Genomic DNA, 17,014 nt, shown 5'->3' with positions numbered 1-17,014 from the left:
TAGATATAAAAGAGGCCTCAGAGTGGGATATCTGATGACATGCAGCAAGATAAATTAAAATCAGCCTAAGTGAAAGCATACGTTTTCTGCTGCAGCCAGGGAAAGCTGCATCCCATTAACATAATACAAAGCTCTATCTCTTAGTGCTGCATCCCATTAGGATGTCACTTGCTGAGGCTTGCAGCTGGCCAGCTACTACAAGTGGGTAGACATTCATCTCCATTCTGGATCAGAATCTAAATAGCAGCCAGACAGATGAACTATGCAAAATTATAGTAGCTTTGCCATGTCTAAATATATCCTTTAATATTAGGCAACACGCTGCAGACTTCTCTAGTTTTTAATAAAAATCAGATTCTGGAGATTTGGGCAATGCTTGCTATGGTTATTAGGGAAATATAAACACAGATTCTTGAGGGAACTGAAAGTGTCAGAGCTGTGCGATCCAACTCCAAGCAAAACTACAGAAAAGTTGCTCGCTGATGCCTGCTCTGTAAAAACAACAGCACTCTCTCAAAAGGCAGCAGAACATTTTGTTTCCTAAAACTTAGTGTTCTGGGAAAAGTGCCTGCAGAAAGGAGGGTCGTATTAAACCACACTACAAACAGGACGGGGAAGACTCAAAGAAGGAGACAGAGAGTTTAGGCAGACTTAGAAAGAAGGGAGTGAGGAAGAAGTCCAGAATGATTTGTAAGGAAGGGGGGATGCTCATGCTTAGCGAATACAGTGAGCGGCATGTAATCTAGAGGAATGGAAAAATAAATTCAAGATACAGGAGGACACTAGAGCTAGGATTTAAAAAGTGAGGACACACTGGTAAAGGAGGAAAAGGGAGAAATATGAAAAACAACTAAGTGATTTGCTATTTGTAGCAAAGTTTTTGTAGGTGAAATAGCTGCAAACAGCTCAGTTCCCAGCTCTTTCAGCAGGTAATAAGAGTTTACATTTATTTTTTGGTTTTGGTTTTTACGGAACTGTCCTTCTTTCTCACTTTCTGCGCACTGCACCTGTTTGCTTCCTTTCTTCCTCCCTCTCTCTTTCTGCATTCACTTTCTTTGCCTAAGGTATTCACAGGAATCCCTCTGCGTTCTTTTCACACCATGCTTGGAAAACCCTCAAAACCGTCATTGGCAACATGCCCGGCTTCACATTACTGCTGCAAACCCACCTGTTCTGGGAAGGCTCGCATCTGTAAGCCTCACCCCCAGCACAGGGCTGGTTCTGTAATGGATCGGCTCCTGTCATTCTGACAACACATGCAAGGGCAGGCTCGGTGGTCCTGCTTAGCATTTACATCTACAACCCTGGTTCTCAAAGTCTGAGGTGGGTCTCCTTAATGAGGCGTATTTGCTGGGGGAAGAAAATGAACTGGCCTCTCCTTTTTCACCCAGAGACAACATAAGACATTTTCCCTCTTTTTTTCTTTTTGGAAGAATCACAAAACTTAAGAAGTGGCACAGATGGGTACGCTCACCTGGATTTCCGCTTGCAGTAAACAAGAAGGTTATCAAAGAGAAAGAAGGTTCTCTCCTGGATGTTTCCTGCTGAGATTTTTAACAAGGTACCTTCGAGCAGGCGCTGGGTGCAGATGTCTGTCAAGTTGGATCCCTAGAACACAAAATGACAGTGTCATCAATCTACCCTCTAATTGAAGTGGCAATCAGCATTTCTACTTAGCACTCATATATATGCTTATCACATCCATCTTTCAAGGTGACATTCCTACAATAAACCAGATGCCAAATGCTCTTTTCTAATGCTTTTCCTCAGTGATTATCAGAACTACTATAAGCATTCACCCAGTTTTAAGAAGCTAGGTCAGGAGTTGCCAATGTATATACCTGCGGGTGCCAGTGACCTCACCAATACCCGTTTTTGCACTCATGCCTAGGTCTCCAATAATCACCCAGCAACATTTCTCAGAAGCTGAGCATGCTTCCTTTCCCCATTGAATTTTGATTGGATTCTAACCTCTCCTCACTTCCATTCTGGGCAACACTCTTTAGAGCAGGTGTGGGGAACCTATGGCCCTCCAGATGTTGCAGAACATTGCTCCTTTCAGCTCCAGCAAGAATGGCCAGTGATAAACCTGCTTTGGAGACTGGGAGAAGGTATAGGCAAATGCTGGCTCTATTATTTTTGATGTGCACAGACACCAAGCAAGCTTTAATGTGATGGCAGTTTTGTAAAAATCTTGCAAATTCAAGATCAATTTTAATTCTATGGGAGTGAACTTTTGCCCTGACTCTATGGAAAAGCTCTCTCTCTCTCTCTCTCTCTCTGTGTGTGTGTGTGTGTGTTTGCTCTCTGTCTGAAGAGGGGATCACCTGGGAGAGTGGTAGAGGTGAGAGGAACACCCAGGGGGTTGGCACCCATGGCATTTTCTCAGAATTCCAAATGTGCCTAAGGACCCAAAAAGGTTAACGACTCCTGAGCTGGGTATATAGCACAGCAACTCTGAGTCCTGTTTTACACTTTATAGAGTTATTGATGCCACATGGAAACCACGATTATATTTAAAGGGTTGGTTCCAGATTAATCATGTTTCAGTCTCAATGGGATCAATGAGACAAGTTGATCATGACTTGGAAAAAATGGAAATGGACTGCCTTCAAGTCGATCCCGACTTATGGAGACCCTATGAATAGGGTTTTCATGGTAAGCTGTATTCAGAGGTGGTTTACCATTGCTTTCCTCTGAGGCTGAGAGGCAGTGACTGGCCCAAGGTCACCCAGTGAGCTACATGGCTGTGTGGGGATTCGAACCCTGGTCTCCCAGGTCATAGTCCAACACCTTAACCACTACACCACACTGGCTGTCTGGTCATGACTTAACTCCCATTAATTTCACTGGGACTAAAGCATGGATAACTTAATCTGGATCTGACCCACTACTGCACGCTTAAATAACTAAGTTTTCTTGGCTACGATGGTTGAACTAGTAGGTCCTGAGTTTTGGGGACAGGAGGGAGGTAGCAGAAAATCTATATTTGAGTTGTATTGCGTATTGCGATTTTTATCATATTGTTCTATTTATTGTATTGAGTTTTGCTTGGTATGCTTTTGTACTGTTATCTTTATTCTGTTATGTTTTTGAGATATTTTTTCTTTTTTGTAAGTCGCTTTGAGTTTCGTTTTGGAAAAAAGCGACTAATAAATATCATTAATAAATAATAGATGCTGTACAATATTTATACTGTGTAAATTTGGATTTTGCTGCACAACTGTAAATCACGTCATACTTCTTTTATTTATTTTGAGATTTATATCCCACCTGACTACTTGGAACGTAGCATTCAAGTTGACTGGTTTAACAGATTAAAAAATCATACCAGCAAAATGATTTTAAAATTGCAACAAAAAAACAACAGAAGCAAAGTTATGTTATTGTTTTAAACTACTAAATAAATTTTTTGGAGGGTGCAAAGAAAAATCATGCTGGTATCAGGCCAAAGGCTTGCCAAAACATAAAAAGTCTTCAAAAGGCAACAGAAAATCAACAGAAGGGAGGTGAGTTGGATCTCCCAAGGCAGAGAGTTCCACAACTTAATATGTTTTTAATAATGTTTTTAACCCTTTTAAAAAAGTTTTTTAAATGTTTTTAACGCTGTTTTGTCTTAATGTATTTTAACATTTGTTTTCATGATGTTTTAAAGTGTTTTTAGTGTCTTGTTTGCCGCCCTGTGCTCCTGCTGGGAGGAAGGGCGGGATACAAATTAAATAAATAAATAATAATAATAACTCAGAAGATCCTGATTATTATCCTATGGGCAAACTATGGCCTTTGTGAACCATGGTTTTCCACATTTAGATGCAACAGCAAACTATAGTTTAACACTAACCAAGACAGAAAGCTTCTAATCTTCTCCCTGCATGTGTGGGAGAAGGGGAGGGAGGTGTCTGTGAGTCTGAGGTTACTTGGGCATGTAACAGCAAACCATGGCTTGCTCTTGCATGAGAATGCTGATGTTATGCATAAATGCAAAAGTAATACAAAGTTGGCATGCTTATTCTGTACAACTGGAATGAAATTTGGCCACATCCAATAAAACAGTTTTATGTTTGTAGATTTAGTACAATTTCCCAAGGGCAGAAACACACAGCATATCCTCCTAGTAGCAATGACTGACATCCAGCAAACCACCTGGTGCATTCATTCCACAACAGAGAAATCTGTGTCTCTCTCTGTGTGTATTTATATGCATATTTCTTGTTTTGTAATGTGGTTGAGAGAGGGGGAGATGTTAACTGTGACTTCCTTATCTGTTGTGCAAACCAGACTAAGGAAGTGGATGAGATAATTTGACCTACTGATGTCTTACTGGAAAAAAGAGACGCAACTAAGGATTGTGAAACACATATTGTCAGCAAAACAGCTTCCTTTCCATTTTCATTGGGCCCACATTTGCAGCAGTTTTACACTCTCAGCAGTGGGATAATAATGGGAGGGCAAAGTATAGCCAATTTAACAGATCTATGTTTAACAGATTATAAAAGTAGCAATAATAATTAGCATTTGCATAGACCTTTACAGTGTTAAGTGGTTCATATACATTACATCAAATCTGTCCCTGAGATAAAGAAGCTTGCCTAAAAACACTTCATGGCAGAAGGGAGATTTAAACTGGAAACTTCCTAGTTCACAGCCTCCTAGCCACTGGCACAAAGGCACAGAAATCTCTCTCAAACTCCAACTGGGTGCTTCTGCTGGTTTTGAATCCAGGGCCCCAAAATGTATGCCTGTGGCACATTTTACATCAAGAAGCAGTGCTTAAGTCTGTCACATGGACCATGAACTGCTGTAGAAGCAGGGCCTCCAGTACATCTGTTTGACTTGCATGTAATCCTTTTGACATGACATAGACATGTAACATCAGCTGTAAGGTGGCGGGTATTGCCTAACTATCTCCATCCTCACAGATCATCGTTTTAAAAATAATGATTAAGGGTTGCATCTAATGTTAGTCCTACTCAGAGTAGACTCATGATGAACTTGACTTCATGTATTTTACTGGGTCTACACTGAGTAGAACAGAGGTCCCATTTACACTTTACATTTAAAGCAGTGTTATATCACTTTAAACAATCCTGGGAACTGTAGTTAGGGGTGCTGAAAGTTGTTAGGAGATTCCTCTTCCTCTCACAGAGGATGGTTTATCAGTAAATCCCTCTTCCCAGGGAACTCCAGGAATTGTAGCTCTGTGAGGGAAATTAGTCCCAGACTATATGGCCGTGTTTTAGATGACAACTCCCATTGGGGCTGACAGGAGTATCTTTTATTATTATTATCATTATTTTAAATATATATATTCACCATCCAGATCTGGAGGGCACCAGGTTGGTGAAGCTGTTCCAGTACCTGATCATGTTTAATGTGGGGCAAAAGGGCAAGACGATTAGAGGGATAATCAAAGGAGCAGACCACTTAATAACTATGATTAACTCACAGGGTAAAGCCGATATCCATACATTTTTGCAGCTTGTTTTGTCAACCTTTTAAGCTTTTTAAAAAAGCAACCAGACTAATGCAAACATAACATTTGGAAGGCCTTTGCCTATATATTCTTAGGTCAGCTACAGGTTACAACAATTTCAAAACTGCATCGACCCAAGATAAACTCCTAACGTAGGCAAGCCAGCAGATGTGCATTTTGAAAGTAACTGTTAGAGAAAAATGCTGATTTTACCTTTTGAACTCCTCAAGAATTAGAATGAATGATGGCAGGCAACTTTTGGTAAAATAATACTGATAAACATATCAGACAATTTTCTCATTCCCAGAATGTTTCTTGTAGTCCATTTAAATCCTAAAAAATCATGCTTGACCTCGTGTGTGTGTTTTAATAAAACACCACTTCCCACAGATGTCCTAGCAAAATGGCCACTGAGGCTTCGGACATCCAGCCTGACCTCCTCCCCTCAAGACCCAAGTCATATCAAGTCCATAATGGTTTTTCAACTGTGCCTGGAGTCTTGCTACACTAAACATGCTTTGTTTGCCGAGCTTGCTGTCCAAACACACACACACAGCTGGATATCTGGGCTGTTCACATGGCTCTAGTTGGATGCCAAGTACATCTTTGAAGGGAAAAATGAGCAGGCTTTAAAACAAAACAACAATGGCAGTTGTGGAGTACGCCCAATAGTCTGAATATGAGGAAGTTGACATGACCTCTTGAAAGATGGCTTCAGCTGAGGAATCCTCAGCTGGCAACCATCAGCCTGGATAATTTAATTGTCAGGCCCATCCTTCTCCCAGCACCAATACATCCATGAAGTAATTTAGCAACTGTAGCACCATGGAGTTGAATAAAAATATACTCTGCTTCCACTAATCCAATGGCCTCTGGTACAGATGTTGAACTTCCATATCTGTCAAGTATTTGCAGAATTTATTAGTAGTTTGACTGATTGAAGAAATCTTACACAATTAATCAAGCGAGTTTTGGTTGATTGATGTCTTAAATATGAACAAATTTGCATATGGTTAAAACAATCAGTTGGAGGGGAAAACATGTTTTTAGATAGTATGTGCAGGAGATTGGACTTCATTAGCCCCGGCCAGCATGGTAAGTAGTCAGGGATGATGGGAGTTGTAGTCCAACATCATCTGGTGGGCCAAAGATTCCCCATTCTTGAACTAGAGGAACGTCCAGCAGCATCTGGAGAGCCACTGGTTCCCTATCCTTGAACTGGAGGAATTTCTTCCTTCCAAGAAGAAATAGGAAAATGCTACTTCTAAGTTGGCATTTATGATACACAGTTTTTAGAAGCAGAAAATGGGTAACACTTTAAAAAATAAAATCTGTTGCTTGTTCCATGAAGGATGCCTTTTAAAGCTTGTTGTTTTTTTAAAAAAAGGCTTTTAATTGATTAATTTAATTGAAGTTAAAGGCTACACCCCTGATTACTAGCATCTATCGCAAGAGGTATCTCTGTTGGATTTCATTTCCCTCTTTGTCAAGCTTATAAACAGCCATTCACTTGGTCTCCTATGGTGAGTGAATAAGATGGTTATCAGGCAGGAACCTTTGTGCATATGGAAAAAGCCCATTCTTTTCCTTTTAAGCCCAAGTTGTTGTTTTTGGGGGGCAAATTTTTTAAAGTGGTATCACCCTTCCTTATACAAACGGAAGTCCAGGCATATTACATGCACCATTTGGGGACCTTCCAATTTCCATACAAAGCTTTGAAGGAGATCAACAACAGGGGCTTCGACAAAGTTAACTCCCTAGGTGATTCTGTTGACCAATTTGAGTGCAGATGATTTTAGCAAAAGATTCAATATTATACACACTTTTTAAAAAGAATTACATTTCTTCCAAAAGTAAAGGTATGGTTATGTAAACCATAGATCATATTAAGATTATTAAAATTAACCTATAATTATTTTTAGAGAAGGTATAAGGGTTTCTATAGGAATTTTTGCCCTGTTAACTTGTACAGAATGCTGTGCTTTTATAAGTAATTATTGAAGATAACCACTTCCTTTTGAAAACTTACTGACATAATTTTTCAAACCCTCTTAATCCTACAACCATACATCACTTAAGACCAAGAGGGGAAAATCCATATGCAACATGAGTGATATATGTGATGTCTTAAAAAGAATGTACAAAATCTACCACAATGTCATGCATCTGAGAATTATGTATGGATGTTAAGTCGTAAACCCCATGCTGTTCAATGGGATTTAGTCACACGCATAAGGATGCACAGGACTGCAAACTCAGAATGAATTCCATCATTCTACCCGCCATCATACCTCCCATCCTTCAATGTGAGACTGTAGCTGCTCAAGGGCTTCTAGCTTCTCCATCGTCCTCTTGGTCTCATTGATATTGGAACACACCATTTTCATTGCCAGTAATGCATTCTGCACTGCCTGGTAATCTGGGTGTTTACTAGGTGTCCTCTTGGCTAGTTCCTAGAAGAGAATGAGAAAGAACAAGGAAGGACTTATGACAATCCCATGTGCTATTATGGAGATGGCAAATGCAATTATGGTGGTGAGGCAACATCAGGGAATGTGGTGAAGCAAAACTGTATATAGATCAGGGATGGGGAATCTGTGGCTCTCCAGATGCTTTTGAACTCCAGGTCTCAACAGCCCCAGGCAGCATGCCCCATGATCAGGGATGATAGGTAAGGCAGTCCAACAATACCTGAAGGACCACAGATTCTCCATTCCTGATGTAGATGTTTTCAAAGTAGGCTCGATACTGTCAATTGATTTCAAAGCACTGCAAGAGAAGGCCCTCTAACTTGAAAATGTGTCATCTTAGAGGGTGGAAAAACTCTCTAATGCTTATAATTCTGGAAGTTATTCCTTTAGGGCAGGGATGGGGAACCTGTGATCCTCCAGCTGTTGTTGGACTCCAACTCCCATCAATCCCAGACAGCATGGCCAATGGTCAGGGTTGATGGGATTTATAATTCAGCAATACTTGGAGGGCCAGAGACTTCCCACACCTGCTTTAAAGCTGCTCAGCCAACTCAACAGTCCATTTGTCCCTCATCTTATTTCCCAGAACTTATCCAAATTTACTCTCAAAAACAACAAAGACTCTTGTCACAGCTTAAAAACCAACACATTTATTATGGAATAAGTTTTTATAGTCTAGAGTCCATTTTCATTGACTCGAGTTCAAGGTATCCTAAGTTGCAGGTATATATATGGTTATGGAGGGGGGAGGGAATTGCAAGCAGTGAGGTCTAAGGGAAATAAAATGCAACTAGTACAGGCAGTGACAACTGTGTTAAAGCTTAACGGTGACCATTCACAAAGCAGTCATGGTGATAACACAAACATTCTGGTATAAGCAAATCAACAAGCAAATGTTCCTACTGGTACCAAACACCAGAATAAGACAAAAATTTGTGCAGTTCAAACCAGAGCAGAGAAACTAAGCTAGGTTGGCTATGGAAAGCAATTATGGAAAGACTTTGGGAACAGATAGTAATCAACAATGACACAGGTTTGGCAAATAGTGTAGCCCATGTCAACTTAAAATTAATAATCTTTTTCAGACCAATTATATTCTACATCCAACCCCATTTGGATAAAAGAACCTTTCAATAAAGCCTTACTAAAGTTGTTCATTTCCTCCTGGTACATAATAGGGAGTTTAAAATGTGACATTTTTAGCCTGTCTGGAATGTTTCACATTCTTCCAATACTCATATTTGCTTTTTATATTTAGCTCTGATTGCTTTTAGCTCTGTGACCTAATGGCAGAACCACTGCACAGCTGCCTCATCCCACATTTCCAGAGAGGAAGTTTAAATGGAGAGAATTTAAATGCAACTAATGCAGTGGCGGCTGGTGGCTCCATGTCAGTGGAATCTGCTCCAGGCTGTCCCAAGTGCTGAAGCTCCTTGAAAGTTCAGACTAAACCCCGGAGTGGATTCCACTGCCCCACTGACATGGAGACACCAAGTGCCACTGAACTAAGGCACTGGCTAGCATTGTAGCACCAGTAATCAACAGATTGGCATATTTTCTGAGAAAGAAAGAAAGAAAGAAAGAAAGAAAGAAAGAAAGAAAGAAAGAAAGAAAGAAAGAAAGAAAGAAAGAAAGAAAGAAAGAGGGCAGATTATACCTTTCATAAAGGAAATAAATAATCATTTTTTTTTAAAAATCAAAGGTTGTGTTTTTGTTTTTTATAAAAAGATATGAGCACTCTCTGCTTCTACATTGAAAACAAGAGCTCTCTCTTTTATCTTGTCTGGCCAGAATCCACTGATCTGTTCCTCCAGCCTACACCAATGTAATTTTCATGAAGCGAAGCCTGCAAGTTGCTGGAAGCTGCAACCCCCCTAGCTACTTTCTATGTTAACCAGACGGGACCAATTTCATCTAGCAGCTAAACTCTTGCAAAGTTTGTCTTGCTGATGAATAATACTTTTAAAGAAATGTTAATAAGTCTCTGCAGAAGCATTTATACCCGAGTACGAAAGCAAGCTATGAGATGGTGGATTATATCAAAGCTCAGAGAAGCATTGCAGCTGAAACATTAGTAATTTACCATCCAAAGGAGAAAACTTGTCCAAACTGTTTTTATTTCTCTTGCAAATGAAAAAGACATGGTCTCACAGACCAGCACTCGTATTCTTTTCATTTGAACTCTGTGCTCTTTGAGCCAGTTCAGATGTTGCTGTTTGTCCCTTTCCTCCCTCATGTTTGCATGTACACTTTAAAAACAACAACATTCTTTTTATTCAATTTCTTAAGTGTGCAAATCAGTTTCTTCAAAGAACTAGATACCTACTACAATGTACTACAATGTATATAACTTATACAAGCAAAGCATGTATACATATATAAATTAAAAGAAAAAATCACACCAAGACAAAAAAAGTTTTAAAATTATATTTTAAAAAAGAGAAAGAAACCATTATTTTTTTTAAAAAGGTCAACAACTGGAGACGTACTGAGATGAATGTGAGCTTCAAAAAGCATAGAATGTTACACACACATAGCTAACCATCATCCTTTTTGCTATCATCCTAAGTTACTATTACTTCATAGATACATATATTGAACCATAGATCTAATCAAAGTATTTAAAAATAGAGATTTAGAATTTCACTTTTGGCAGAAGGGTTTAGCCATAGTAATTTCCAGGTGCTACCCAAAGACATCCCTCTATAGAGGCATGAGCAGATGGCAGACAGAAATTATGCTCACCGACTGCTACATAGTTAATAAACATAAACCATTCAATATGAAAATTATCTTTTTTTATTTTGTTCCCGCTTTGCCAACCTTTGTACGTATACTTCTATGAGCAAAGTAACACATGAGTTGCAAGTTCACAAATCTCAGCCATGAGAAGTTCTGTGATCTTGGGAGTGTATTTCAAAGATGACAAAAAGCTTGCCATGATTGAGTTCCACAATCTTCCATGTTACGCATTATGCTTCTCACATGAGTAGCTAACTCTAATAAGGGGAGAAAGCATCTGATCTGGCTCTTTGTGCTTGGTTTTAGGCCTCTGGATATCACACCATCAAACACTGAACTCCCAGAGAGGGAATGGCAGTCACCAATTACGTAAATTGTTAAAACACCAAGAGAACTCCCAACTCCTGTCAAAGTTGGGCTTCAAATGTGACTACAATAGCTCAAAATATTCCCAAATCTCCAGGAAAGGAAATGATACAGTGCTATCACAACAGACAAAGGACTCCTCCAGACAACCTGTTTATTTAATCACTCATCCTGATTTGCTTGTACAAAGGTTACACAGCGGTTATATAATGCCCACTGCTTATTGAGTATTTGTTCCGATTTGTTTGTGGGGAGGTTACACAATGTTCCTTCTCACAGGGTAATTGGTGGTAGATGGCTTAGAGGTAGGAAAGAGAACAGCCACCTGGAGCAGGAGCAGGAAGATGGTGTTGTCTTTGCCTGCCTTCCTCTCTTGGAATCCTTTCCCACAGTTTGTGTTAGATAGATGGCCCTGTGGCAGAGCATGGAATAGCCTAGATGGTACAGGAGTCATTATAGTATTGTAATGAGTTTGGGGTTAGACTAAATGGTTTTTTTTGGAAGGGGGTTCTCCTCCACTCCTGTGATTTTATAACTGTAAGACTGGATTCTGAAGAAAAAAAGAGACTGCTGAAGAGGACAAACTGGATGGACAAGGTTAGCCTGGCAGATACCCTTTTGTTAAAAAGAATGTGCCATTGCATAACTAAAGAGATGTGGGCAAGTACAGATGATACGTTGGGTTCTGGAAGGGAGCATCTCTTTTCTTCCTTCCTCCCCTGGCTGGAGGTGATGTCATCAAGGTGTCTCTCTGTACGTGAAAGAGAACAAAAGAGACTGACAGTCTTACTCTTAATGCTGTGAACCTTCCATCTTGTGCTCAGCCCAGGGCTGGCACCAAAAGGCAGCCTAGGATTCCTGTAGCCCAGTGGGTCCCCTGAAGGGCTCCTCCTTAGGGTGGGAGCGTAGCTCTCCCATTCCGCAATCTCTGGCAATGTTGACTCTGACTCTGCCATAGATTGCAGAAAGGGAGCTCCCAGGAAACCCCCTCCCACAGACCATGTGGGCTTCAATAAGCCTGCATGCAAGCCCCACCTACTTCTTCTGTTGTTGGGAATGCTGCGCGCACTGCACACACATGCTTGCCATCAACCAAGACAGTGGCAGCGGCTTCACTAAGGGGCTGACGCCTTTGCCGCCATCTTGGTTGATGGAAGTATGTGAGCACATGCAGCTCACAAGCAGTTAACAAGAGGCAATGGGAGAGAGAGGTGGGGAGTGCAGGCGGGTGCCAAGGGCCCAGTCATGCCTGGAGCTGGCCCTGGCTCAGCCGTTATATATGTGTAAATAAACCTTATATCACAGAAATGCCAGCAATCTCATGACCTTTCGTATTGGAGTTTGGTATATATAGCGGAGGAGTGCAGAAATGAATAGTTTGGTAAGACTGGCGGTTGAAAGAATAAAGAAATTTAAGGCTTATTAATCCTAGGAAATAAAGCTATTCTGAGTACAGACATACATGTGGCCATTGTGGAGTCATGAGGTTAACACAAACACTAAGAAAAAGGAGGAAGTAAGTAAAGCCTGAGAAAAACAATCTCCATATCAACAAGTAGTTACTAAAGAAGAAATAAATGAGGGAAGAATAGGTTGCCTTTCTGTCTGTTGTTGTTATCTTTTATATCTCATCTTTTTCCAAAGAGCCCAAGGTGGCATACATAGTTATCCCCCTCCTCATTTAATCCCCACAACAACCCTGTGAGGTAATTAGGCTGAGAGACAGTGACTGCCCCTAGGTCACCCAATGAGCTTCACAGCTAAGTGGAGATTTGAACCCTGGTCTACTAGGTCCTGCTCCAACACTCTAACCACTACACCATACTGGCTTTCTCTGTTGCCCCCGCCCTCCTATTGGTTCAGGTAACTTGTTACAAGTGTTGGTGCCTTACCCCCAACAATTCTAAGGAAACCAAACTCAAGGGATGGGACCCCGAAACTGCTCAGTACTATGTGTGTAGCACTGGTGCTAGCAGTGCGACTGTGTTTCCCGGAAGGGACAATTGTGAGCAAAGATTTGCCTAAGCTACAACAGGATGAGAAACAGCAACACTTCTAGACCAGATGAATCCGCTGCTTCAGCAACAAGTGAAGGCGTAGAGAAAGCCAAATGGTGCAGGAAATCCAGAGGCAGGAAGCAAATATGGAGGTCTTGTGTCACCAGCACCAGCAGCTCTGTGGACATCTTAGAATAACTGTGAAAGTCACTGTAGTGGCCTCCCATGTGCAGCAGATGAAGACTCTGGAGCCTTCATGGAGGAAGTGAGAGCTCTGTCAGATCAGCCACTACACGGGTTTGAAACAGATTCAGGAGCTCAGCTGCAGAGCATGAAGACCAGGACGGCTGAAGAGATCCAGGGAGTGGATGGCAGCTGATGGGCAGGAAAGGTGATCAGTTGAAGTCCATAGTGGAGAAGCAAGTGGCTTTGTCAGTCTGAGGGCCTGCCAGCATTGGTGAGAATCAGGAGCTAGAGAAAAAGGCCTCAAAGAGCGGGTAGAAGAATTTGCAGGAGTTGAAGTTGATAAAATGCAGCCCAAGATGGAAGAAAATGAGGGCTGTAGAGCAAAGCAAGATACAGCCTGGACAAATGGAACTGCTGCTGAAAGATTTCTTCACCCCACGTGCAGCAGCTATGGAAGAAAACATGCAGGAGATGCTGGAGGCATGTGTGTTGGAGGGGCAGCCAGCACCTGGAGAATTGGGTAAGACAGAACCCTTGATAGGTTTTGCCCCTTGGGTGCTCCACGATGGCCTTACTGGTGGGATCAGACCCCTATAGTGGGTGCAGCCCCTTGATGAGCCCCATCACAAAGAATGATCCAGGAACCTGTGAGCTTGAAGGGGGGGGGAGGCAAGAGATGCTGGGGAAGTTACCTGGCTCTGTTTGGACCTATGACTGATTTAAATGTCAGTGCCAGTAAGCACAGAGATATATTTCTTGCTGCCTGCACAAATGGTTCAGCAACTCTGATTTGCCATTTCAATCAGCGGATGTAGTGGACTAGCCTGAAACTCAGTTCCACGGAAGAAACAGACAGAGAAAGAATGACGGGGAGATTTGCTCAGTCTCTTTGTAGAGGCACTTTGAAGTCTCCTGTGCCGTCACACTGCAGGCCTGAAGCCTGCATCTGGAGGCCCTGATCCACAACCTAAGGGAAGGCAAAAAAAGAAATCCAAGAGGCTAAATCGCTACACTTGGTTCAAGGTTAAGGCATCGGCTGTTGTATCACTGTTTTGTTTTTATTATTTGGGTTCCTTTCCTGCTAGGGGTGATGAGATGGGGAACTATTTTTTGATTTTCAGGAATTATTTTGATAGCGTTTCTGCATTGCCTTTTTATTTGTTTTTTATTTGTTTTCTCTGAACTGCTAATGATGGTGGGAAACCATTTTTTTTAAGTGTCCTGATAGCTTTTTGCACACTGTAGGGTGCACATTTAGGTTTTCTAAGAGGGAAAGTTGGAATGACAAGGAAGGGTGGGTGAGGAGTGTGTTTGGTGGCTGGTTGCACTGGGGCAGTGCAAGGAAGAACAAACAAACAAGACCTTTTGTGGTGAAGCTTGCGTAAAACGTATCAGAAACCCATTAAGTTTGTGAATTGGGGGACTGAGCAAGATCTTTGGGTTGAGAATTTTAAAATGTCTGTGAGCACCAGGAAACAAGGAGGATACCTAAAAATCCTGCTGAAACACAGCCTTGCCTTCTTTGGAATTATAACATTGAGCTCTCAGCTGGTGCTGGAAAACACAATTGTGCTATGAATGTGTGCTTGTAATCATGTATTCTTCTGTCTTGTAATAAACTGTTCCATTGTATCTTGCAGGAGAAGCTGCTGTTTTGTTTTTTAAACAAACATGGGCAGACGGGCCAGAAATCTTTGGAAGGGGGGCAGTGGAGGAGAGCCACAGCTGGAGGCTGTATGCTTCTGAAACCCAGTTGTTGTAAACTGCAGGAGGGAGAGTGCTCTGGTGCTCAGGGCCTACTTATGGGCTTCCCATAGGCGTTTGGTTGGCCATGTGAGAACAGGATGCTGAACTAGATGGGTCACTGGCTTGATCCAGCAGGCTCTTACTATGTTCTTATGTGATGAGCCTGGAGTAGACTGTATCAGCTTTTAGGTCCCCTCCAATCCTGCGATTTTTATAGCTGCAAGACTGGATTGTGCAGGAAAAAAGGGGACAGCTAAAAATTCCAAACCTTCTCACTGCTCAGACTGTGGTGTGGGTAATAGTATATTGGAGGAGGAGGTATGGTAATCATTTCTTAAGGTTTTTTGCATCGAGTGAAGCAGCAGCCTATTTACAGTACCTCCTTTATTTGATGTAAAAAACCCTAAGAAATGATGTGTATGTGTGGTAAGTGTCCATATACCAGATAGATTTTCCCTGAATCAACTTCAGTCCTGCAAATGCCCAGTTTTCTAGTTAGTCCAAAGCCAATGTGATGAGCTAGAAAAGTGACATTGGGAAGCTGGCCTGGTAAGACTGGTGTGTGGTTAGGTGAGAAGGAAGGAAAGGGCTAGGGGAGAAAGCAAGTGGGTGGGAAGGAACAAGTGTGTAGGACCGTGAACGTTAAGCCTATCAAGGAGAATTAAGCCCAGAGAGTCAAGGAAAGGGAAAGAGGCTGGGAAAGGGGAAAATTAAGCCCGGGGGGAGGGTGTCTCTTTGCTGCTGGGTGAGGGGAGGTGATGCCAGCCTGAAGAGGAATCCAGAGTTCTAGATGCAGATGGTGTATATGTGCACACACACACGCATGCATGCACACAAACACACACACAGGTTGAAACATACAGGTTGAGGTCCAGACTTGACCTGAACCGTCCCAAGCACAAAGCTACAGAGGAAAGACTAGTTAGTAGAGAATGCTTGGGCAGTATTCTTGGCAGGCCAGGTTCAAAGTGCAGAGAGACCTTTTCTTGGCCATGGCCAGGGGAAAATAACTGAATAGACGGCAAAATACAAAGGATGGAAAGAACAAAGCAATTTTACAAAAGAAAGGTTTAAAACCAAACCCAGCACTAATATTTCCTCGAAGAAAGGATGTTGTTCTACTGAAACTTGCCTTGTTTTCATCTCACCACCCTGCCACCACACTCTTTGTCATCTTCCACACCAGATTAAACATCTCCATTTATCTACTTAAAGCAGGGAGCAGGGCACATACTTTTGCTGCTGAAAATTACAACTATCCACATAAAAGTATTCCCTTGCTTCCTCCTCCTTGCATTTCAGAACACTCCCATTGGGAAAGCATGCCATATATTTTACATAACAGAATGCTGTTAACTCTGCTTGTGTGATAACACATGGTTTGTTCTTGCAGAACAGATATATGGAAAATCTAGGACTAATAGCACGAGGGATATTGCACGAATCAATCCCATTTCCTGTGCTGATGAGTGCAATAGGATTTTAAACAGAAAATTCAATTAGTCCAACAGCCGAATGTAGGTTCTGGAAACGAAATCAAGCAGGGTGTAACCAAAACTTCTAGATAAGGGGCTGTAGTTCAATGACAGAGCACATGGTTTGCATGCATATGGTCTTGGGTTTAATCCACGGCATCCCCAGTTAAAAGGTAGCATGGATGAGAAAAACACCATTGGCAGTGCCGGATTTAGACTTGGTGAGGCCCTAAGCTATATAAAGCTTGGAGGCCCTTTGTTAAAAAATCACACCAGATATATATATATATATATATATATTCAGTACACATAAAATTTTAAAAGCCCCCCTCAAAAAATTCTGAATTTTTTGAGGCCCATGCGGATTGTGAGGCCCTAAGCTGTAGCTTGTTTAGCTTATGCCTAAATCCGGCACTGACCATTGGTGAGTCTCTGCCAAGCAGAGAAGTCAGTACTGGACAGATGAACAAACGGCTAGACTCTATATAAGGCAGCTTCATATTTCGTTGTCAGAGAACACTGATGGCTGTTTCATACATGCTTCAAATGTAACATGCA

At 41.6% G+C, this 17,014-nt stretch overlaps 1 protein-coding gene across 2 annotated transcripts in view; it reads right to left on the bottom strand.

Moving 5' to 3' along the window:
- Window positions 1-17,014, bottom strand: part of PREX1 (phosphatidylinositol-3,4,5-trisphosphate dependent Rac exchange factor 1) — a 334,614-nt gene that overhangs the window by 129,280 nt on the left and 188,320 nt on the right. For both annotated transcript variants that reach the window (XM_061631360.1, XM_061631361.1), the window contains exons 6-7: window positions 7,765-7,926; window positions 1,475-1,608 (exon numbers count right to left, since the gene is read on the bottom strand). In XM_061631360.1, the coding sequence (XP_061487344.1) occupies window positions 1,475-1,608; window positions 7,765-7,926 (296 nt within the window). The remainder of the gene's footprint in view (window positions 1-1,474; window positions 1,609-7,764; window positions 7,927-17,014) is intronic.

This window comes from Rhineura floridana, chromosome 6 (assembly GCF_030035675.1).
Source record: "Rhineura floridana isolate rRhiFlo1 chromosome 6, rRhiFlo1.hap2, whole genome shotgun sequence".
NCBI classification, from domain to species: domain Eukaryota; kingdom Metazoa; phylum Chordata; class Lepidosauria; order Squamata; family Rhineuridae; genus Rhineura; species Rhineura floridana.
Note: the sequence above shows the minus strand (reverse complement) of the source record. Positions and strands in the feature narration are given on the sequence as shown.